Source organism: Rhincodon typus, chromosome 16 (assembly GCF_021869965.1).
Source record: "Rhincodon typus isolate 14 chromosome 16, sRhiTyp1.1, whole genome shotgun sequence".
NCBI classification, from domain to species: Eukaryota; Metazoa; Chordata; class Chondrichthyes; order Orectolobiformes; family Rhincodontidae; genus Rhincodon; species Rhincodon typus.
Genome location: NC_063347.1, coordinates 31,312,403 through 31,336,425, shown reverse-complemented (window position 1 = coordinate 31,336,425; position 24,023 = coordinate 31,312,403). Strand labels below are relative to the sequence as shown.

The following is a 24,023-nucleotide window of genomic DNA, read 5'->3' as shown; positions in this document are numbered from 1 at the left end:
CTATCAACCTGGGTGGCAACTTTCAGTGATCTATGCACATGGACACCGAGATCTTTCTGCGCATCCACACTACCAAGAATCTTACCATTAGCCCAGTACTCTGTATTCCTGTTACTCCTTCCAAAGTGAATCACCTCACACTTTTCCGCATTAAACTCCATTTGCCACCTCTCAGCCCAGCTCTGCAGCTTATCTATGTCCCTCTGTAACCTGAAACATCCTTCCGCACTATCCACAACTCCACCGACTTTGGTGTCATACGCAAATTTACTAACCCATCCTTCTACGCCCTCATCCAGGTCATTTATAAAAATGACAAACAGCAGTGGCCCCAAAACAGATCCTTGAGGTACACCACTAGTAACTGAACTCCAGGATGAACATTTCCCATCAACCACCACCCTCTGTCTTCTTACAGCTAGCCAATTTCTGATCCAAACCGCTAAATCACCCTCAATCCCATGCCTCCGTATTTTCTGCAATAGCCTACCGTGGGGAACCTTATCAAATGCTTTACTGAAATCCATATACACCACATCAACCGCTTTACCCTCATCCACCTGTTTGGTCACCTTCTCAAAGACACCATCCAGGACCAAACTAGTTACTTAACACACCAGCCACTTCTTAAACATGTACTTCCTTCACTGCTACTGATAATGGACAGTGCCAGATGCACACCATCCACCAGGAGGAACCAAGGCTGTTTTGATAGCATTTTCAAAACTCTGAACCTCTATCATTTCGAAGATCAAGAGCAAGAGACACTGCCAACTACAGGTTCATCTCTAAGCCACATACATCCTAGCCTGGAACTATATCACCATTGTTTTTTTCCCATTAAATCACAATCCTGAAATTTGCTCCCTAACAAGACTAAGAGTGTACCTGGATTCCAACAGTCCAAGTTGGTGGCTCATCACCATCTTCTGACTGCAACGGTAGGGTTCTCATCTCTGGGTCATATGTTTCCAGGTTTGAGCCCCATTCCAGGATTTGAGCACAAAAATCAAGGATAGAGTGTGGAATTGTGCTGCTCTGTTGGCGATGCTGTATTGTGGATAAGACCTTAAACCAAGGCGCCATCTGCCTATTCAAGTGGATGTGAAAAAATCTTATGACAGAAGAGCAGCTAACTTATCTCTGATGTCCTGGTTAATATTTCCCCTCAATTAACATCACAAAAGAACAAACTGCCCAGTCATTATTAAATTGCTGTGTTTGGGAATTTGCTATTTGCAACTCACTCCCATTGTATCCTGAATTATAATAGTGATTCTATTTCATTGACTGTAGAGTACATTTGATCTCCAGTGGACATGCCAATTACACTATGTATGCATGTATTTCTTTTCTTTCAGATCAGTTCGGCTTCAGTAATAAATACTGCCCTTGTCAGCAAAGGCACATCCTAAGAAGGAACTAAAACAGAAATTGAAAGCAAGGATGTGAATCTTAAAATCAAGGTGTTATTTGATTAGGAGCCATTGCAGGTCAGCAAGCAGGGACAACTGGTGAATAGGATTTGGTGAAATAAAGACACAGACAACAAAGTTTTAGATGACCCCAAATTTACAGAGGGTAGAATATGGGAGGCTAGTCATATTTGTTTTGAGGTAGTCATATCTAAAGGTAACAAAGGCATGGATGAGGTGTCAACAACAGATGAGCTGAGGCAGAGGTGAAGTCAGATGATGTTGCAGGGGTTAAAATAGAATGTCTTAGTGATAGCACACATACATGGTCAGAATTTCATTTCAAGGTTAAATAGAATCGTTATCAGACAGTTGCCAAGGAGAGAAATGGAAATAATTGTAACAGGGAAGAGGAAGTTTCAGCTTATTTCACAAGTGGAAGAATAAAAAAAGGGTTGTTTTGAGACTGTGATGAGTTTTATCAGTGCACTATGTTTTCAGGTGAGTTCATCCAAAGGTAGAGCTGAGATATTACAGTAGGTCCCTGTTTAACATTGACTCAATTAACCTTGTTTAGCTTTAATGTAATTCATGGAATAAGGACTATATATCCATTTCACATGTGGCATTCTCTATAACATCATTTGTCACAGACTTCTCGTTCTCTGGCCGAAGTACACAAATGGCATTTCCCTGTTGAGGTCATTGAATCATGATAGGGACCTCTTCTGTTGCTTCTCTTACTGCCACTCCTGCCCTTTCTTTGGTTCCCGTCCTCAGTCCTTTTTACTATTGGCTCCCCTTTCTCCTATCCATTCTCCCCCTTAAAGTCCCTGCTGTGTATTGCCAAAAATCAGCACTACTTCAGTTGGCTCGTCTTCTTCCTATCCCCCTCCAACTTCCAATAAACAATGAAATCTTGGGACTGATTCAAAATCTTTTCTGAATAAACCAACAGACATTGCCAAACCACTTCAAAGAAAGATAAATTTATTGCAAACTTATAAAACTGCCAATCAAACAAAGGCAGAAGTCCCTAACACAGCTGAATCCATTCGTGTTTCTGGAGACTCGCCAAATATTCTGATTGGAATTCAATTATACAGTTGTGTCAACGAAGGCTCTATAGCTGAATTCATTAAAAACTAGATGCAGGCTGAGCAGATGGTTCATCAGATGGTTGACTTCTTTAATTAACAGGTCATCTAATTGATAGGTTTGTTAATTTGAAAAAGATTAAAATACTTAATGCACCCATAGAACAAAACATTAATAGCTGTGTTTGAATAATATTGTAATGAGCTTGTAAGAGGTTCAATTTTTGGGGGGAATTTTGAATGCCTCTCTCTTATTTTGAAAACTTTGTCAGCCTTTCAAAGAATTGGCAATGTTTATATAGGTCTTATTGCTTCTGTATCTAGTGGATATTGGAAGGGTGGGTATGAAGAAGACACAGGGGATTTAGAAAGGATGAGGGAGGACAGTTAGGGAGCCTTACAACCATATGTCAATGTTCTTCCAGATAGAGGCAGGCCTTCCAACTTGCCTGACTCATTCTTCACCATCCTCCAGTATCACTATTGGCCTATACTGGGATCAGTGAGACCGCCTACATCCTGTCCCTGCCTCAGTTTGAAATATCGCAGGAAAGCAGTACCAGAATGGAATGTGATCAAAGATGAAAATTTATCCCTTTTTCTTTAACTTTCCTTGAAACACAAGATCCAATTTTGATGCATTAATATTGTCTTTGAAAATTATAGGATGTAGTGCAGAAGTATGATAATAAATGCATAAAATTCAAATTTTTTCTTTTGGGGAGAAACACTCAGTATTTCAACAGATTTAAAATGATGCAGTTGTTGCACTTATATGAACACCTCAGCTTCTTCAATTTCAGTATTCAGCAGCTGTGACAAAGTTACCTTTTCCTATTATTGATCACAGTTATTTCTTTGTGAAGGCATATGTGAATTAATCAGTGTCGAGGATAGGTAAAATTAACCTTTCTCTCTCCAACCAAAATACGCAAGTGTAGGTGTTTCCTCTTTCTGTTATAACTTTGTTGACAACATTGTTTCTCTGTACAATTTCCAAAACACTCATGATGTTTCGTATCACATGAGGGAGAAGTGGTCTTTTTATTTTATGTGGTGAGTGATAGTTTTTAAAATTTACAAATGTGAATTCTCTGACATTTTTAACTGGACCTAACAGTGGGTTAATTTAGACAACTGCTGGATAAAGCTATTTGTCATTTCTGTAAGGGAAAGAATATGGAAAGGCTGGGTTGGGGGCTAGATTAATGATGCTAAGCTTATGGTGGAAATTTAACATCTAAAAACTACGCAGATCCATGATATGGAACAGAGTGGGGAGAAAAATTACACTTGTGACCCAGTTGCATAAACTAGCACATTTTAAACCACCATAATTTTTTCCATTGTTAATTGGGGCATGGTATTGTTAATGGAACAAAGAATAGTGAAAATTTACTGTTTTCTTAAACCCATTTGAAACCGTTCAAACCATTTCTACATGGACAGTATCTGATGCTGTATTGCTCAAACTAGGACATGAGGTGGTTACAGGAAGAAAAGCGTCCAGCAGAAAATGGTTTGTGTAATTATCAAAAATTATACTGTAAAAGTGATACTGTAGTATGTTTTCAGAGAATGAAACCACAAGCTTTATTTGTATTAGTTAGGTTCAAGCTGGCAACAAATCTGTAGGAAATCACAAACAGAACTATACCTACACTTGGAAGGTAGGGGCACAGTGGTAATGTCACTGGAATGGCACTCCAGAATCCCAGGAAAAGTTTCTAAGTGCATGGGCTTGAATCCAACCATGGCAGATGGTGAAATTAGAATTCAATAAAATCTGAACTAGAGAGTTGGTCTCATGGCAATCATGTAACCACTGTAAATTGTCGTATAAAACCCATCCAATTCACCAGTGTCCTTTAGAGAAGGAAATCTGCCATCCTTACCTGGCCCACATGTGACTCTATACCCTCAGAAATGTGATGCAATAGAACTTTACATCCACTTTCAAAATGTGTTGCATATTTTTTGGAGAAATGGTTCATTGAAAAGTGATAAAGTTCTTGGTGGTGTGGTGTAAAGATAACAATCTCTCCCTCAACACCAGCAAAATAAAAAAGCTGGTCATTGACTTCAGAAAGCAAGGTGAAGGGCACGCCCCTATCTGCATCAATGGAGCTGAGGTGGAAATGGTCGAGACCCATCAAGTTTCTTGGAGTGACGATCACCAACAATCTGTCCTGGTCTACCCACGTTGTTGCAACAGTCAAGAGAACACAACAACGCCTCTACTTCCTCAAGAGGCTAAGGAATTTGGCATGTCTGTAAATAGCCTTACCAATTTTTATCGATGCACCATAGAAAGCATTCTATCCGGACGCATCACAGCTTGATATGGCAACTGCTGTGCCCAAGACTAAGAAACTACAGAGTTGTGAACACAGCCCAGTTTATCTCACAAGCCAACCTTCTATCCATTGACTTCATCTATACATCTCACTGCTTCTGAAAGGCAGCCAGCATAATCAATGACTCTTACCACCCAGTTATAACCTCTTCCATTGGGCAAAAAATACAAAAGAACAGCTTCTTCCACGCTGTTATTAGGCTTCTGAATGGACCTCTCAAATTTCAAATTTAATGTTGACCTCCCTCTTTATGCACCTTCTTTGCAGCCTTAACATTGTATTCATTGCTCTGTTCTATTACCCTCATGCGCTTTGTATGGTATGATCTGCCTGTACTGCATGCAAAACGAAACTTTCCACTGCACCTAGGTACATGTGACAATAATAAATCAAATCATTGCATACAGAATTTGAAAAGCCACTAAAAGGTAATAGTTTTCACACAGCTTAATCAATACCAACCATCCTGATTTAGTTGTATAACTATTTTCTAGATTTCAACAGACCAGGAAGAAACATTACCCCTCAACATTCAATGGTATTACTATCTCTGAATCTCCCATTATCAATAGGCTCAGGGCTCTGAGTAATGGAGAGCCTGAACTGAACCAACCATATTAGCACTGTGGCTACAAAGGCGATTAAGATACTATGAATTCTAAAGCAAGTAAATTATCCTTAATCTCCTTAAAGCTTGTCCACCATTTAACTGGCACAAGTCAGGAGTGTGATGGAATCCTCTCCACTTGCGTAGATGGTGCAGCTGCAATAACATTCAAGAAGCTTGGCACCATCCACGACAAAGCAGCCTGCCTAACTGGCCCAACATCCACACTCTCCTCCACCAACACACAGTGGCAGCAGTGTACCAACTACAAGATGCATTGCAGTAACTCTCCAAAGCTCCATCAACAGGTCCTTCTAGATCAATGACCGTTACCAGCTGGAAGGACAAGAGCATTACGTATATAGAAACATCACCACCTCCAAGTTCCCATTCAAGTCACACAGCATCCTGACTTGTAACTGTATTGTCATTCCTGTAGTATCATATTTGGGAGTAAAATGTTCACATATACTTCTCTTGTAACTGCTAAATGACCTTCCATATTTAATAGCTCATCTTACTTTTGAATAATAGGTCAGGATGTGCAATCACTTTTTTAGCTCCACATTGAAATGTTTATTTGAATCATCCATTCTAAGGTTTTGTTCAGATGTGACAAAGCCAGTTCCACAGGAAAATCATTCTTATTGTCAGGATACTTGCACCATAAAGCAATTGTTCTTTTAAAATCATTCTTTTTTAAGCGCTATGGTAAAAAGGGCACTCTTGGGTCTGCGGGATACAAGTTAACCAAATTTTTTATTCAAGCATATCTCAGATGGAGTAGATCTGTCAGGGCTAAGAGCCTGACTCAAACAATACAAAATATGTAACACATATGTTTGTAGCACTCAATTCTATTCCCCCTGTAACAGAGTTTCACAATTATGACTCATCAATCATCTGGCCTCACGTCTGGGGCATTCTGTTCTGCACATTATCTAACACATATAGCTTAATTTTGCCACATATAACAAATATTACTTTCCCCTGTTGTCCTCTACAGTCCCTCCTTTTGGAACCCTGGTCACACCAACTTGAGAAAGTTGGGATGTTCCCTTAAATCCTCTACCCGCCATATTTCCAGGGATCCCACTAGAAATTGTCTGACTTGAGATCTTATACAAATTTAGAAATCAGTTACAGTCTTAGCAAAAACCTAATGACCACAGCAAAATACGAAAGTTCTTTCATTCAAATCCCCAAAGCTCATATAGATTTCCCTGCCTTCCTTCTCTAGGAGCATGTTAGCTGCAGGTGATAGCAGAATATGTTGCCTATTTGTTATCATCACCATTTGCACTTCTTGAAATTTTATCAGCCTCTGGTTGGTAGTTGCCACCATTCTCCCCACTTTACACTGTATTCTTATCACTTTGGTTTATTCGCGAGCAGAAGTGCTTTAAAATCCTTGTTTGGCTAGGTTTTCTGTATCCTTCCTCTTTGATTGCCTGAATGCTTTTCTCAACAAACCTTTTATAGGGTCATACACCATGTAAACAGCTCCTTCAGACCAACTTATCCATGCCGATCAAGTTTCCCAAATCTGTGTTTGGCCCATATCCCTCTAAACCATTCCTTACCTGTCCAAATGTCTTTTAAATGTTGTAACTGTGCTGCTGCCACTGTGTGTTGCTGGTAGAGGGTGTGAATGTGATGCCAGTTAAGCAGGCTGCTTTGTCCTGGATGGTACCAAGCTTCCTGAATGTTGGAGCTGCACCATCTACACAAGTGGAGAGCATTCCATCACACTCCTGACTTGTGCCTCGTAGATGGTGGACAAGTTTTAAGGAGATGAGAGATACGATACTTGCTGTAGAATTTGTAGTATCTCAATTGCCCATGATATGGAGGTCTCCCATGGGAAAAGAATCAATGACCTGTAAGCAACTAAATTTGGTCATCAAGGGGGCAGCTCTCAAACCTGAGTTAGAGAGGGGTGGGAAATGGGAACACATCCTTCAACTTCTTTGAGATCCCCACCCAATTCAGTCCCAGAGACTCAGGTTTATACACGTTCCATTCACATGTTTCTGTGGTAGGGCCATCAACAATTTGATTGTATTCTCCACTCCAATTGTCACAGGCCATATGACCACCAGCTCCCGCTTCTCCTCAAATAGTTCAACAATGTTTAGTTTTTCTACAGTCTTGTATAGGGACTGAGGCGCAGGACCAAATTTTATATTTCTCAGGTTAAATTTAACATTCTGCCTAAGGTCTCAAGCCTACATGCTACATGCTGTTCCCTTTGACTAGTGACTTTAATAATAGTCTGGAAGGACCGGTTTTATCTTCTTCTTAGACCTGTTTGGTTGCAAGTGTATATTCTGTTCCCCAGGCTGTCGCTTGCAGTTTTCTTGTGCTCTTTTGGGCCACCTAGGAGGCATAAGGTCAGAAGTTGGGATGTTCGCCGATGATTGCACAATATTAGGTACCATTTGCAACTCCTCAGATACTGAAGCAGTCCATGTTCAAATGCAACAAGATCTGGATAATGTCCAGGCTTGGGCTGACAAGTGGCAAGTGACATTCACACCACACAAATGCCAGGCTATGACCATCACCCCTTGACATTCAATGGTGTTACCACCACTGAATCCCCCACTGTCAACATCGTGGGGGTTATCATTGACCAGAAACTCAACTGGACTCACCACATTAACACAGTGGCTACAACAGCAAGTCAGAAGCTAGGAATACTGCAGCGAGTAACTCACCTCCTGACTGCTCAAAGCCTGTCCACCATCTACAAGGCCCAAGTCAGGAGTGTGATGGAATACTCCCCATTTGCCTGGATGAGTGCAGCCCCAACAACACTCAAGAAGCTTGACACTATCCAAGGCAAAGCAACCCTCTTGATTGGCACTACATCCACAAGTATCCATTCCCTCCACCACCGACGCTCAGTAGCAGCAGTCTGTACTATCTACAAGATGCACTGCAGAAATTCACCAAAGACCCTCAGATAGCATCTTCCAAACCCACGACCAATTCCATCTAGAAGGACAAGGGCATTAGATACATGGGAACACCACCATCTGCAAGTTCCCCTCCAAGCCACTCACCATCCTAACTTGGAAATATATCACTATTCCTTCACTGTTGCTGGGTCAAAATCCTGGAATTCTGTCCCTAATAGCATTGTGGGTCAACCCACAGCAGGACGACTGCAGAGCGGTTCAAGAAGGCAGCTCACAACCACCTTCTCAAGGGCAACTAGGGATGGGCAATAAATGCTGGCCAGCCAGCAATGCCCACATCCCACAAATGAATAGAAAATAAAATTTCTAATTCTAGTTATCCTACCCTCAGGGGCTGTCATGGTGTCTAGGCAGTTAGTGTGTATCTTTTTACTCATTCGTATTATGTGGGTGTTGCTGGCTTAGCTAGCATTTATTGCCTGTCCCTAGGTGCCCTTGAGAAGGTGGTGGTGAGTTGCTTTCTTGAACTGCTGCAGCCCATTTGCTGTAGGTATGTAGTTGGGGAGGGAATTTCAGGATTTTGACCTTGCAAATATGAAAAATCAGCCATACATTTCCATGTCCAGAGGGTGAGTAGCTTGGAGGGAACTTCCAAATGGAGCTGCTCTCACGTATCTGCTGCCCTCGTCCTTCTAGATGGAAGTGGATGTAGATTTGGAACATGCTGACTAAGGAACCTTGGTGAGTTTCTGCAGTGCATCTTGTAGATGGTATACCCTGCTGCAAATGAGTGTCAGTGGTAGAGGGAGTTGTTGTGGATGTGGTGCCAATCAAGTGGCTGCTTTTTCCTAGATGGTGCTGAGCTTCTTGAGTGTTGTTGAAGCTGCACTCATTTAGGGAAATGGGAAGTATTCCATTTCACTCCTGACTTGTGCCTTGTTACAGAGTGCAGACTTTCGGAAGTTAGGAAGTGAGTTTCTCGCTGCAAGATTCCTAATCTCTGACCTGTAGTCATAGCCATAGGACTTAAGTGGATAGTCCAGTTCAGTTTCATGTCATTGGTAACCCTCAGGATGTTGCTAGTGGGGCATTCAGTGATAGTACTGCCATTGAATATCAAAGGGCAATGGCTAGATTCTCTCAGTGGAGATTGTCATTACCTGGAACACGTGGCCCAAATGTTACTTGCCAGTTATTGCCTTGCCATCCCTGGGGATCGAAGCGACTTGTTTATTGACTCAGATAATCCTCTTGACTCTTCACAACCTACTTATTGGTCAATTCTATACTGGTTCATACATTGACATTGGCCACATCCCTCTATCTTTCCACCCTTACTCAAGCAATCATTCTGCCCATGACCTTGTTTTCCACAATTATTACACTTTGGTTATCCTGTCTTATTCTGTCTGCTATCCCCAGTACTACAGATGCTACACCACAGGTAAAACATTAGCTCATCTCAATGCCCGAGTTCAACTAATGCTGCTCTCTCCACCACTAGTGAAGTCCTGCTTTGTGTGCGCCTTATTTGTTTTAACGTCTGTCTTGCTTGCCTATTGTATGATAGTGTCATAATCATTGCCACAAAGAATCCTACACGTAGAATATTTGTTGGCTCTGGTTAGTTCCTCCTCTAACATTTTAAAAAAACACTTGGATTATTCCGGTGGACCTCTGTACTTCAGAGAAATCATCATACGCTGTGAATTTTGTTTCTGCATCTTCACTGATCGAGATCTCCCAAAATCTGGAGGAAACTAATATCACCCCTCAATTTTTCTGTACAACCTGATGACTCTGTCCAGATGTGATTGCTGATGTTCAATGTTCTCTGTGTTGCATATGGGAGAGGTGGTGGAATTATGGTAATGTCAGGGAGCTAATGATCCAGAACACCATGCTAATATTCTGAGCTCAGAAGTCGCACAACACCAGGTTATAGTCCAAAAGATTTATTTGAAATCACAAGCTTTCGGACTGCTGCTCCTTTGTCAGGTAACGGACAAAGGAGCAGCACTCCGAAAGCTTGTGATTTCACACAAACATGTTTGACTATGCCCTGGTATCATGTGACTTCTGACCTTGTCTACCACATTTCAACATTGGTGCCTCCACATCATGGATAATATTCTGAGGATATTTGAATCCCACAGTCGTAGATGGTGAAATTTGGATTCCCTTCATAACAGCACCATGGGAGTTACAATACCCGAAGGACTATAGGAATTCAAAAAGACAGCTCGCCACAGTCATTTGCAGGAAAACTGGGGATGAGCAGTAAATGCTGGCCTAGCTAGCAATGCCCACAATGCATGAATGAAGACAAAAGCTATATTCTTAAACCTTTCTCTGTTTGTTGGGAGTGTAGTATTTGCTGTCATCCTGAGATATTGCTTGGACATCACTCCATTGTTGTTGGATTAACTTGCTCACATGAGGCCACATACATTATTAAAATGAGTGTTGTGAATCGCTGTCATGTCCTGCAACAGTCTCCAAAACAGCAGGTGCACCAAAGGATGACCAGCTCCTTTAATATCTATTGTTTTTCACCTAAGGTGACCATATATATGGCTGGAGTCACTGTCAGAATTTCTTCAGGATTGTGCGGGTTAGGTATTTGTTTCAATTGTTCTGAATGTGGGCTATTTTGGCATTGTAAATGGATGGATAAGGAGACAATATCTGGGTCATTGGCCCCATAGGCTCACATTGGGACTCAGCTTCCAAGTTCGATCCCATTGTCCATACCTATACTTCAGGTGTCAGTCATAGCAATGTTTATCATGTCCAAGGTAAAATGATATGCAACTTGAAATTGATTGGGTTTCCTTGATCTCACTGCTCTTGTATTCTGTGATGGTAGAGATCTCACAGCCAGAATATCCTATCTACATAAGATTAGTTAAGTGCTGTAGCATGTTCAATTAAAGGAACATACCACAGCCACAGTGTGTCACTGATGGACAAGGTGGATATTGAGCCTAGTTGCATCAGGACCATTCAAGTGATATTTCTCTTTCCTGAATATCGTTAACATTTGTGAATATTAAAGTGGTTGTACCTGTTCTGTTGATTCTGAGATATGAAGTAAGTGCCAATGAGGTTAAACATGAATGCAGAGGCAACGTTTATTATTTGAATATAAAAATATATACACACATATGTACAAATACCTATTGAAAAAATCTGTATTTTTCATACTGTGTATATTGTGGTTGTATTGTGCAATAAAATTAATTTGAAGACTTCATAAATTTAAATCATCAAAGGATCATCTACACAAGTGATTTATTTCTTCTGTGTGGAAACTCCTTGTATATTTTGACATACTTCTGATAACCTTATGTCTTGACTGTAAAACAGCCGACTATATGGTAAACCATATTATCATTGCGGAGCTTGCTCTGTTTTTACAAAACACCAACAGAAATAATGTGATATCATCCTATAATGATCTCACCGATCGCCAAGTTTCATTGTGGATCCCTTCAAGTATAGGTTGAAACTCTAGTTTGAAAACCCATCTTTAGCAGAACCACTTGATTTTCCTTCAATTAACATTTAGCACAGTCATTTATAACTGTCCTTGCAAATTATGGTTGTAAATATGTAATTTTTTGTGCAATGACACAAGCAAAACAATTACATAGAATTGGTTTAAATTTAAAATTAAATTAGCAAACTCTCCATTCTAGTACTCAACAATTAACCGGTTTGAAAATACAATTTATGTAGCGTTTCATTGGCTGTAATCCAACTACATAGAAAATCATTAGCTAAATCAACGAAAGTAATTTCTACATTAAACAGACGAATATTTCTGTCCAGTTAAAGCTAATTCTGTTGAAATTGCCATAAATTGAATCCACAGCATATAATACATTGTAGGAAACTGGTGAGCAAAATGCCTTGTTTTGCATTCAAATCAACAATAGTAATTAAATGCCTTTTGCCAATAGAAGAAACTTTACTATAAAGCTTTCTGTTTTGCACTCATCAGGACAATTCACAAAAATACCAATGTGAAGGGAAAACATTTATACTGTATGAGAGGAGAGTGCTCTTTTGGTGGCAGATGAACTCTGATTGGCAGAGGTGCTACCAAGGAGAATGCATCCGTTTGATAATGACCAATGCTAAGCTTTGCCTAAATCTTAAACAGGCAAGTTGACTGTGATTGATCAAGGCGTTCCACTGAGAAATGAACCAGAGAATACTATTTCCTACACCGTTGAGTTGGTACAGGTGGTGTGTGTGTGCATGTTCTTTCTGTCTGCAAAGAATGCATTAACGTGGGTATCTTCCAGCACATGCAAGAGTAACACTGTGAATTCAACTGACAATTCTTAGTTGGTTGTCAGCTAATTTCTTTGCATATCCCAGGTTATTTAGGAATTGTTGTCCAATCACAGAATCAGATCTCATGTTGAAGTCTGCATTTTGAAGCATGGTTTAGTTGAATACAACCAGTACCTAACATGTTTAAGGGTTATGCTATTTGATATGATCGGTCAGTGTTTGGGACATATGACCTATCCACCTAGCATCATACCAGCACTGAAATTCATATTACACTTTAGTTACTTGTGGTGCTCACCACTAACAATATGCAAGCAAAAATCAGACTTGCCTAAAGATAACTGCAGTTGTAAATGTGTAGCTGTCACTATGAACTGCAAAGTGAACTACAGAGTAAAGTGCTACCCAAGTTCATTTTCAGGTCCCCTACAAAAATAGTTGAGGACCTAGTTAAGGGTGAGACTTCAAATCAGATCCCCAGTGCTGTTTTCACTAAGATGGAGGGCCTCTCTTAGTCCATACAAAAATTCAGCTGCAGTCTTTGCGATAGAGAATATGACACTAAATCTCAGCTCAACATCAAACAGGATATCAAGGTTGGGAGCAGTTTGGTTCAATACAAAACCTGTTTTATTATGATGTCATCATTAATTCCAACAGTTAATTAAAATAAATTGTGACTTATCTGAGACCAGATGTTTGACAAGCAATTAGGGGAGGCAATGGCCTAGAGGTATTATCGCTGGACTGTTAATCCAGAGACCTAGGTAATGTTCTGGGGACCTGGGTTCAAATCCCACCATGGCAGATGGTGGAATTTGAATTTAATAAATATCTGGAATTAAGAGTCTAATGCTGACCGTGAATCCATTGTCAATTGTCAGAAAAACCCATCTGGTTCACTAATGTCCTTTAGGGAAGGAAACAGCCATCCTTACCTGGTCTGGCCTACATGTGACTCCAGATCAATAGCAATGTGGTTGATTCTTAATTATGGTAGAGAGATATATTTGGATGTCATCAGTGTGCTTGTGGAAGCTGGCCCTTTGTCTTTGAATAAAGTAAACAATGGGCAGGATTTAGATAAGAAATAAGAGCAGGACAGGACTAGATCCTGAAGAGGTAACAAACATTATGTGTAAAGAAAAGTGAAGACATTGATGAAGGCACCTTCATTACAGTTTGATAGGTAAGATTGCAGTCTACTAAGGACCATTATACTGATCCAGACAACAAAATAGTGTGTTGGAGGAGGGTGGGATAATTGAATGTATCAAAGACTAGGGAGCAGGCAAGAGAACCAAAAGGGAAAGACAATAGGGCAACAGAGTATGTCAGTGCTGTGCTAGAGGTGGAAACCTAATTAGAGTTGTGGGGAAGATTAGAAGAATATGGGAGATAACAAGACATTCAGTGACTTTGCACAAGAAAGATAGGTTGGAGATAAAGCAATATTTTAAGGCAGAGGAGTAACATGTTTTTAAGAAGGCGGTTAAAATGGCAGATGTAAAATATCTGAGGAGATACTACCTGAGTGATGGAAGCCATTACAATAACAGCTAGCATGCAGAACAAGAAGCAATGTTATTTTAATTATTAAGTTGTGTAATGATTATTTCTTCAACTTGTGAGTAATTTTCATTTTTGATTTAAGTTTATAACAAAATTATTTTTAAACCTTAGGATGATATACTGAATAACATTACCAGACGCCCTGTGGATGCCAGGATACGTTCCACCAGCTCGGAAGCCTCATGCGTCTCTCATATATCCCATAGTTCAATGTCAGTTGCCTCTGAAAGAGCAATACGAGCTGCTTCAGGAGAACAAACCTTACAAGAAACTCCTTTTCCAATGCTGACCAAAATAGACAAAGAAAAGATTCATAGCAGTATCTCTCCAGTCCTAAGTAGATCTCCCACCAGAGTAGATGCTCCAGATTCTACACCAAGCATCATAAAAGTGAAAGATGGCCAAGCTAACCAATCCAGAGCTTCCATGGTAAAAAGATCCTTAAAAGAAATCCCAAAGGAAGATCCAAGACTAACCACAGAGACCTCTGTAAGTTCTTTTTACCTGATTTAAAACTCATTTAGCTTTACTAAGTCTGAATTGATTTTTGAATATTTTGTGCTAGTGCATGCTGGGAAATGGGAAATGCTTTTAGCATCTTATATTAGAAGCAAGCTGATAGGATATTTTTCATACCATGAACCTGGCTCATTTTAGAGCCCAGTTAGAAGGAATAAAATGATCATGCCTAAATGCTTTACTAATTTATTTTCAGTTTTGTTTTCATATTTTCAAAATCAATTTAAATTTAACAGGAAAATGATAGACTTTGAGGTTTATTACAGGAAAAGTCCTTCGGAATACCAATTTATTTTTAGAATTTAGTACTTGTTTGTAAAATTCTTAATTTTGTAACGTTATTTTTCTCAGTCAATTCAGGATGGTCTTTCCTGTAATTAATTGCATATTGCTATACTGACCTTCTGATGAACTTGACTTCCAATGATGCGCAGCTGTGAATCATAGATCCATCATAACCTAATACCATATGTAACTATGATATTGCATTTGAGTATTTTTATGAATATTTATGAAAAAGGGTAAATAAGATGTTCAGAATAAAATAAATCTATTAAAGATCAATTCAAAATGGTAGTGATAACGAATTAGTGAAACCCCTGAAATATTGTGATTGTTCATGAATTTGATATTGTAGATAGTTGAGATTTGAAGAGAGTAGCAAGAAAGTTGATGTATGCCCATTGGACAAATTGCTAAAATGCCATCAAAAGGAAGATGCTAACTTTAATGACAGATGTAGGGAGGTACTCTGTTTTCTAAAGCCCAGAAGAAAGAATATTTAAAATAAGGATGATGCAACAAACTAAATCAGTCACAAACTATCATTTTAAAAAAACATGTTAAACATCATTTGAAATCCAACTAATATAAACAGGCCAGATTGAGTCTTTACTCATGAATTTGAAGGATGAGTAAGCTGAACTTACTAACTGCTCTATTATGTTTCTTTATTTTTGTGTTTGTCAGAATAAAACTGACAAGCAAGGTAGAAGCAAGGTGGAAATGCATAAAATCTGTGTGTTCTTGCATATCTCCATTTCTCAATCTGACTATTGATCTTGTGTCTATTGTCCCTTGTGTTTGTTTCTCTCGGTAACGAAAAGTATTACACAGATGAAAAATATGAGGCAAAACTTTGGAGTCGTCAAGCAACTGTAAACTCCCCAAAAGAGTATATTTATAATTAGTGTTTTATTATATTGTATAATAAATGAGCTGTTTAAGGAACATATTTCTAACTGTCTTAGATAATTATTTCTGCAGGGCCAGGCATGAAAATTAAATGCAAATTGCAATTCTAATAGGTTTATGAGCAGTTTGTCTCAGTAAATAGCAGAAATTTAATTCCTGAGCCATAGGCAACAGAAACATTGAACACTAAGATATACTATCTGGAATACCAGGAAACTCTAGCAATAATTATGGTGTGACCTCAATTTTCATTTTTGTAAATAAACCAGACTGTCTGTTCTTTATGAAAAGTCATTGCAATAGTCAGTATTGGTGTTGCCAGTGCATTTTTTGGCAAATTCTTGGATGCATGTCGACATAACATTGAGGGACAAAAGAAAATAAAGACATTTCAGATTTGGTGGATAGGACAGAAGAGAATATAAACACAACTTATTAAAACTGAAAATAAGCAATTTTTTAGTTTCAACCTTTATTTGTTTGATGATTGGAATTTGGCAGGTAAATTACTTTTCACAGATCAGAATCTTTTCTGCATTTTTGAAAGATTATTGCACTTTATAAGAAAGGCATTGCAAGGGAAGGGTCTCTTTATAGCCTGACTGTTAATGCTAAAAAGAAAACATGCATTTCATATGGGAGCTTTCCCTAACCTCGAGACTACCCAAAATGCTTTTCACCAATTAAGTGCTTTTTGAATTGTAGGAAATGTCGAAACCGAAAACGGCCCCATAAAAAAACGATATATCAATGACCTAACACTTGTTTTTGTGGTGCTGATTGAGGAACAAATATTGTTCAGGATTCAAAGATAGTTTCCTTGCTCTTCTTAAAAAAAAAAATGCCATGGAATCTTTAAATTTTATTTTGGAAAGCAGACGGATATTGGTTTAATGTTGCATTTAAAAAATGACGTATCCGACAGTGTAGCAAGCTCTTCCTCAATGCTACAATGGAGATTGGCCTGGATTTTGTACTCAAGCTTTTTCTACACCAATTACAATCCCCTTGCACCAGCATACCCTCTGCACCTACCGTTGGGGTGGACTCTCCCACAATTCATTCACAACAGTATTATCAAATACTAATTGTCTAGGCTTTGACACCTTGTTTACCACGATATTTCTACAGCTACCAATACTCTCAAGCACATCTTCACCTTTCTCTTTGATTCCCTTTGATACCCAGCAAAAGTATTCCGCTCTGTCCTTTACTCAACATTTTCCGTTACATTGCCCATAGTCCCTTATATCCAATGAATACAAATTATTTCACTCATGGTGCATTACTGCTGTAATAATTCAAAGAAACTGTAAGACCATAAGACATAGGAGCATAAATTAGGACATTCGGCCCAATGAGTCTGCTCTGCCATTCAATCATGGCTGATAAGTTTCTCAAAGCCATTCTCACGTTTTCTCCTGTCACCTTTGATTCCCTTGACAATCAAGAACCTATCTATCTCTGTATTGAATATACTCAGTGACCTGGCCTCCACAGCCTTCTGTGGCAGTGAATTCCACAGATTCCCTACTCTCTGGCTAAAGAAGTTTCTCCTCATCCCCATCCTAAAGGTTCTTCCCTTTACTCTAAAGCTGTGCCCTCGGGTCCTAGACTCTCCTGCCAATGGAAACATCTTCCCAACATCCAGTCTGTCCAGGTTGTTCAGTATTCTGTAAGTTGCGATTAGATCCTCCCCATCCTTCTAAATTCCATTGAGTATAGACCTAGAGTCCTCAAACATTCCTCATATGTTAAGCCTTTCATTCCTGGGATCATTCTTGTGAACCTCCTCTGGACCTGTTCCAGGACTAGTACATCCTTCCTGAGGTATGGGGCCCAAAATTGCTCACAAAATTCTATATGTGGTATGACCAGGGCCTTATAAAATCTCAGAAATATATCCCTACTTTTATATTCTAGTTCTCTCGAAATAAATGTCAACATTGTATTCCCCTTCGGAAATACCAACTCAACCTGCAAGTTTAGCTTAACAGAGTCCTGGACTAGGCCTACCAAGTCAGATTTCTGAATTTTCTTGCCATTTAGAAAATAGTCTATGCCTCTATTCTTCCTATCAATGTGCATGACCTCACTATCCCACGTTGTATTCCATCTGACACTGTTTTGCCCACTCTCCCAATCTGTCTAAATCCTTCTGCAGCCTCCCCACCTCCTCAATACTATCTGTCCCTCCACCTATCTTTATATCATCTGCAAACTTAGCCAGAAAGCCCTCAGTTCCTTCATCCAGATCATTAATGTATAAAATGAACAATTGTGGTCCCAATAAAAACCAATAGAACTGAGGACGCTGTAAATCAGGAACAAAAACAAAGTTGCTGGAAAAGCTCAGCAGGTCTGGCAGCATCTGTGAAGGAGAAAACAGAGTTAACGTTTTGGGTCCAGTGACCCTTCCTCGGAGGAAGGTTCTGAGGAAGGGTCACCGGACCCGAAACGTTAACTCTGTTTTCTCCTTCACAATTGTGGTCCCAACACTGACCCCTGTGGAACGCCACTAGTCACCAGCTGCCATTCTGAGAAGGACCTTTTTATCTACACTCTGCTTTCGGCCAGACAACCAATCTTCTATCCATGCTCGTACCTTGCCTCTATCTTACTCAGCAGCTTCCTGTGCGGAACTTTGTCAGAGGCCTTCTGGACATCCAAATAGATAACATCCATTGGTCCTCCATGGTCTAACCTACTTGTTACCTCCTCAAAGAATTCTAACAGATTTGTCAGGCATGACCTCCCCTTGATGAAGTCGTGCTGGCTTTGCCCCATTTTACCATGTACTTCCAAGTATTCAGAAATCTCATCCGTCACAATGGACTCCATAATCTTACCGACAACCAAGGTCAGGCTAATCAGCCTATAATTTCCTGTCTTTTGCCTTAATCCCTTTTTAAACATGGGGGTTACATTAGCGATTTTCCAGTCTTCTGGCACCCTTCCTGACTCTAGTGATTCTTTGGAAGAGCACCACGAACACCTCCACTATTTCTTCAGCTGTCTCCTTCCAAACACTGGGGTGTAGTCCATTTGATCCAGGTGACTTATCCACCTTCCGATCTTTCAGTTTTTCCAGTGCCTTCTCCTTGGTGATGGCTGCCATACTCACCTCTACACCCCCCCCCTCCAACAAACCCACTCTCTTGAATTTTTGGGACGTTACTCATGTCTTCCACTGTGAATACTGACACAAAGCACTTGTTCAGTTCCTCCGCCATTTCTTTGTTCCCCATTACTCCTTCTCCAGAGTCATTTTCCAATGGCCCAATGTCCACTTTTGCCTCCCTTTTGTCCTTTATATATCTAAAGAAACTCTTGCAATCTTCTTTTATATTACTGGCTAGCTTATCCTCATATTTAATTTTCTCCCTTTTTTATTTCTTTTTTTATTGTCCTCTGTTGGGCTTTGTGAGCTTCCCAATCCTTTGGCTTCCCACTTCCCTTCACTGCATTATATGCTTTCTGTTTTGCATTTATACTGACTTCCTTTGTCAGCTGTGGTTGCCTCATCCTCCATTTAGTATGCTTCTTTCTCCTAGGGATGTGTCTCCCAAATTACTTCCAGAAACTCCTGCCATTGCTGTTCCACTGTCTTTCCTGCTAGGCTTCTCTCCCAGTCAATTTTGATCAGCTCCTCCCTCATGCCTCTGTAGTCGTCTTTATTTAACTATAATGCCATTGCATCTGATTTCACCTTCTTCTTCTCAAATTTCAGGGTAAATTCTATCATGTTATGGTCACTGCCTCCTAAGGGTTCCTTCACGTTAAGCTCCCTTATCAAGTCTCCTTATTGCACATCACTACATCCAGAATTGTCTGTTCCCTAGTGGACTCCACCACAAGCTGCTCCAAAAAGCCATCTCATAGACTTTCCACAAATTCCCTTTCTTGTGATCCAGTACCAACCTGGTTTTGCCAGTCCACCTGCAAATTGAAATCCCCCATAATTGCTGTAACCTTACCTTTCTTGCACGCCTTTTCTATCTCTTGATGTATCTTGTGCTCCAAATCGTGACTACTGTTTGGAGGCCTGTACATAACTCCCATTATGTTTTTTTTTACCTTTGTGGTTCCTCAACTCTACCCACTCAGATTCTACATCATCTGACCCTGTATTGTTTCTTGCTATTGATTTAATTTCATTTCTTACTGAAAGGCAACCCCATCCTCTCTTCCTACCTACCTGTCTTTTCAATAGAATGTATATCCTTGGATATTTAGCACCCAATCCTGATCCTCTTGTAGCCACGTCTCCCTGATGCCCACCACGTCATACCTGTCAATTTTGATCTGCACCACAAGCTCATTTACCTTATTTCATGTACGGTGTGCGTTCAGATAAAACGCCTTTAGTCCTGTATTTACCACCCCTTTTTTCATTGTCATTTTTTTATCCAGTATGCTTGAAGTTTGATTCCTAACCCTTTCCAAACACTCTGTCCTATTTTGTGTTCCAAAGACGAGTAGTTTACAGTTGCATGATTACTCCAGATCGAGCTCAAAAAATTACATTCTTCTGCCAAAATTGCTCCCTACTCTAGGACCACCTTGGATTGTAAAGATAACTGTTTGCTAACAAAACAAGTGATTTTGTTTGTTAGTACTGCAAGAAGAAATACTAATGCAACACACACATGTACAGATTGGAAATAAAAGGTGAATCCAAAAGGATAAAAGTCAAAAGCAAAACTGATAAACAGATCAGTCTTTGAATTGTTCACAAAGAGGAGACAGTTGAACATTGTGACCATTGCAATGGACACTACAGATAGCGTTGACATTAGTAGTTGAACAGTCAATTTCATTCTCCTTAGTTTTGCTGAATAGTTAAAAATCTGTAGTTCTTTTGACCATGATTGATTTCCAACACTCAGGGTGAGAGAGAGTTTTTTTGTGACATGTTTCCTTTTTAACTGGTTTGCAGCACTCGGAGGGAGAGAGAGCTCTACCTTAAACATGAGATAACTAGGAGATAGTTCTTTTTGTGACACTCACAGCATGCTAACACTTAAACCCAAGCTGATACACTTAAGACTGTTCAGTCACGGTAGTGAACACCAGCAGAGCTGGAACAGGCCTTTTAACCCCTGTCATTGTATATTCTCCAAAGGTCTGCAGTTTGGGACATTATCTGCATGAGACAGCTTGCTGATGAGCTAAGGATCATCAAACTCTTATTACCTTTGTCATCAGAAGAGATCACAGTTCAGTCTGTTTCACTTGCCTCTTCCTCTCTTTGAATGCTTTGATTCAAGTTCCTTTTGTGTCTATAGGCGTGAAATTCCATAGGTCTCTCCAGACAACCATTAAATTTAAACCCACAGCCATTTTTGGCTATATCAGTTCTATTTAAAAAAAACACACATTTTGGGGTTATAAATTAAGAATATCCACTGTATTTCAAGTCCTGACACATGGTCATAACACTATATATACAAAAATGACAGGGGAGTTGAGTTTAGTGAACACATATTGATTTAGCTTCTTTTTGTTTCAAACATTCTAATTCAGGCATTTTTGGGAAAGAGAAGAAATTGTCTATTGTTAAGCCAAGTCAGCAAGTGTCCATAAATATGTACTACTTTATAAGCAAAGCAATGCTATCTCTTTTGGGGTCTGACCTGCTGTGTTCCTCCAGGTCCACACTGTATCCACTCTGACTTCCAGCATCTGCAGTTCTTGCTATCTCCATGGTAATAGGATAGGTGGTACGCAATGAAAATTATTCAAGGTAGATAAGTAAGACAGATTAGGTGTTCAAAGCCTGAGAGGAAGCTAGAAGAGTGGAGAGTCAATCAAGGTAAAGATCAGAAGTGTTTGGGCACAGTATGTGGTAGGTGGTATAACCAAGCAGGGAAATTTAAGTAAAAGAGGAAGTGTCATCATCAATGAACTAAATTTTTGTCAAGGCATTAACAGCAATCCAAGCAGGCCAAAATAGGAGGGTGAGCACATCCAGGAGCTGTTCAATGGGCAAAGTATTACCACCATCAACCGTAGCAGCTTATTTTGATCTACAAGACTAAGAGAAGAGAGTGGTGACCTTGGTTACCAGCCCTGCGTAATATAGGATCCGGTAAAATACCAAAGGGATTAACAATTAATGAACTCAGTGTTTGGTGAATTTCAGTAAGCCAGTAAAGTTAGGAAATGGTCCTGAACTCTAGAATTCTGCGTTAAGCTGTCTTTAAATTATCAGCAAAAGCTCTGTCATTGGTGCTGAAGTGTTTCAATCAAGCAATTAGCCAAGCTACCTTACAGAATTTCTGCCCTCATATCAGGGTCTATATTGATACTGATCTATGGAAGGAATACAATTTTAACAATACTAAGATGTTATTGAATCCAATGTGACCAGTAATAGGAGGGTACAAGATTGATACATGTCATTATAAACAAATTATTGTGTGACCAGTCTGATATTGATATACGTAAGGAATGCAATTTTGACAATACTAAAGAGTCAATTGATTGCGGTGTGATCAGGAGAAAGAGCATATGAGACTGGTATATATTATTCATTTTGCCCATTGCTTTTTTCTATTGGTGATTCTTTCGTGGATAAAAAGATAGACTATAAGGTTTTTGGCAATTTTCCACAAGAGCTGGTAAGTCGATGGTGGAAATCTGAAACAAAAACAGAAATTGCTGGAGAAAAATAGGAGTTCCTTTTAAATGTTTTCTTTTTAAGGCTGTTGACACAGGTTTCAAAAAAACTTTGGTAGCAACAAGTGATTCAAATACTATTGAGCTAAGCTTGATAGTATTGTTTCTCCAAATACAGTAAGTGAAGCACAATTCTTTCACTTTGCGATAAACATTACACATCTTCTGTTCAAAACTTGGTTCCCAGATGTGGGCGGGATCTTAAACCTTCTGCCTCATCTAGTTATACCTTAATATATAAATGCGACAAGAGGACTATCAACTCCAGATCCAGAACCAAGCATTGAAATTCAATGACGTAAGTTAATTCCCTTTCAGCTCTGTCATACAAAATTGTTCGTTTTCACACAGGTTCCCACGACCAGATTCATAATCCTTTGCACATTGAATATAGAAACAATGGAACATTTTCAAAGAATGACATAATTTCTGCATAAAATTGCTGAATAGAATAATTTATACTTTTTTGCATTTACACCATAATTATGATGTCCGATTCCTTTAGAAACTTATTGCTTGTTTATCAGCATTCAGTGCAATAAGTACATACTAATCATTTTTAAAATGCAACATTCAGCTGTTTTTACCTTGGACATTTCTTGGTTTGTGAAGAATATCATTCAACAATTTTGTTTTTATTCACTCATGGGATGCGGGGCATTTCACTAGGCCAGCATTTATTGCCCAAAGAGCAGTTAAGAGTCAACCACATTGTTGTGGGTCTGAAGTCACATGATAGATTTCCTTCCCTAATGGACATTAGTGAACCAGATAGATTTTTCCCAACAATTGACAACGGTTTCATGATGATCATTGGACTCTTAATTCCAGATTCTTTATTAAATTTAAATTCCACCATCTGCCACAGTGGGATTTGAACCAAGGTCCCAGAGTTTAGATTAATTTTTGGATTAATAATCTAGCGATAATACCACTAGGCCATTCCCTCCCTTAATTTCATTGGCTCCTTATTTAACTTATTAATTTAATTTATTATTTTAAACTATATTTCCGTGCTTAATATAAAGATTTGTGATCAGTCTGTGCTGGAAATTAAATAATGTAGAATTGAAAACTGGCTCCTTCTTGCAATATCTTCAAAATATGTCCTTACTACAAATTTCAGGACTTTCATATTTCAACCCATGCTGCAAGATTAATACTTGACATTTAAGTTTGATTACTGCAAAATTGCCCTAGAATTCTCTTTGTTTCCATGCCAGGATGAAGCCAAGATGTACAAGCCATGGGCCAAGTTCTAGAAAATGGGATTAGAATGGGTAGATGAGATAGTAGGAACTGCCAATTCTGGAGAATCTGAGATAACAAGGTGTAGAGCTGGATGAACACAG

At 39.3% G+C, this 24,023-nt stretch overlaps 1 protein-coding gene across 4 annotated transcripts in view; it reads left to right on the top strand.

Annotated features, from left to right (window-relative positions):
- cfap20dc (CFAP20 domain containing) overlaps positions 1-24,023 on the top strand; it is a 342,974-nt gene that overhangs the window by 212,273 nt on the left and 106,678 nt on the right. For all 4 annotated transcript variants that reach the window (XM_048606448.1, XM_048606449.1, XM_048606447.1 and 1 more), the window contains one exon: positions 14,389-14,766. In XM_048606448.1, coding sequence (XP_048462405.1) covers positions 14,389-14,766 — 378 coding nt within the window. The remainder of the gene's footprint in view (positions 1-14,388; positions 14,767-24,023) is intronic.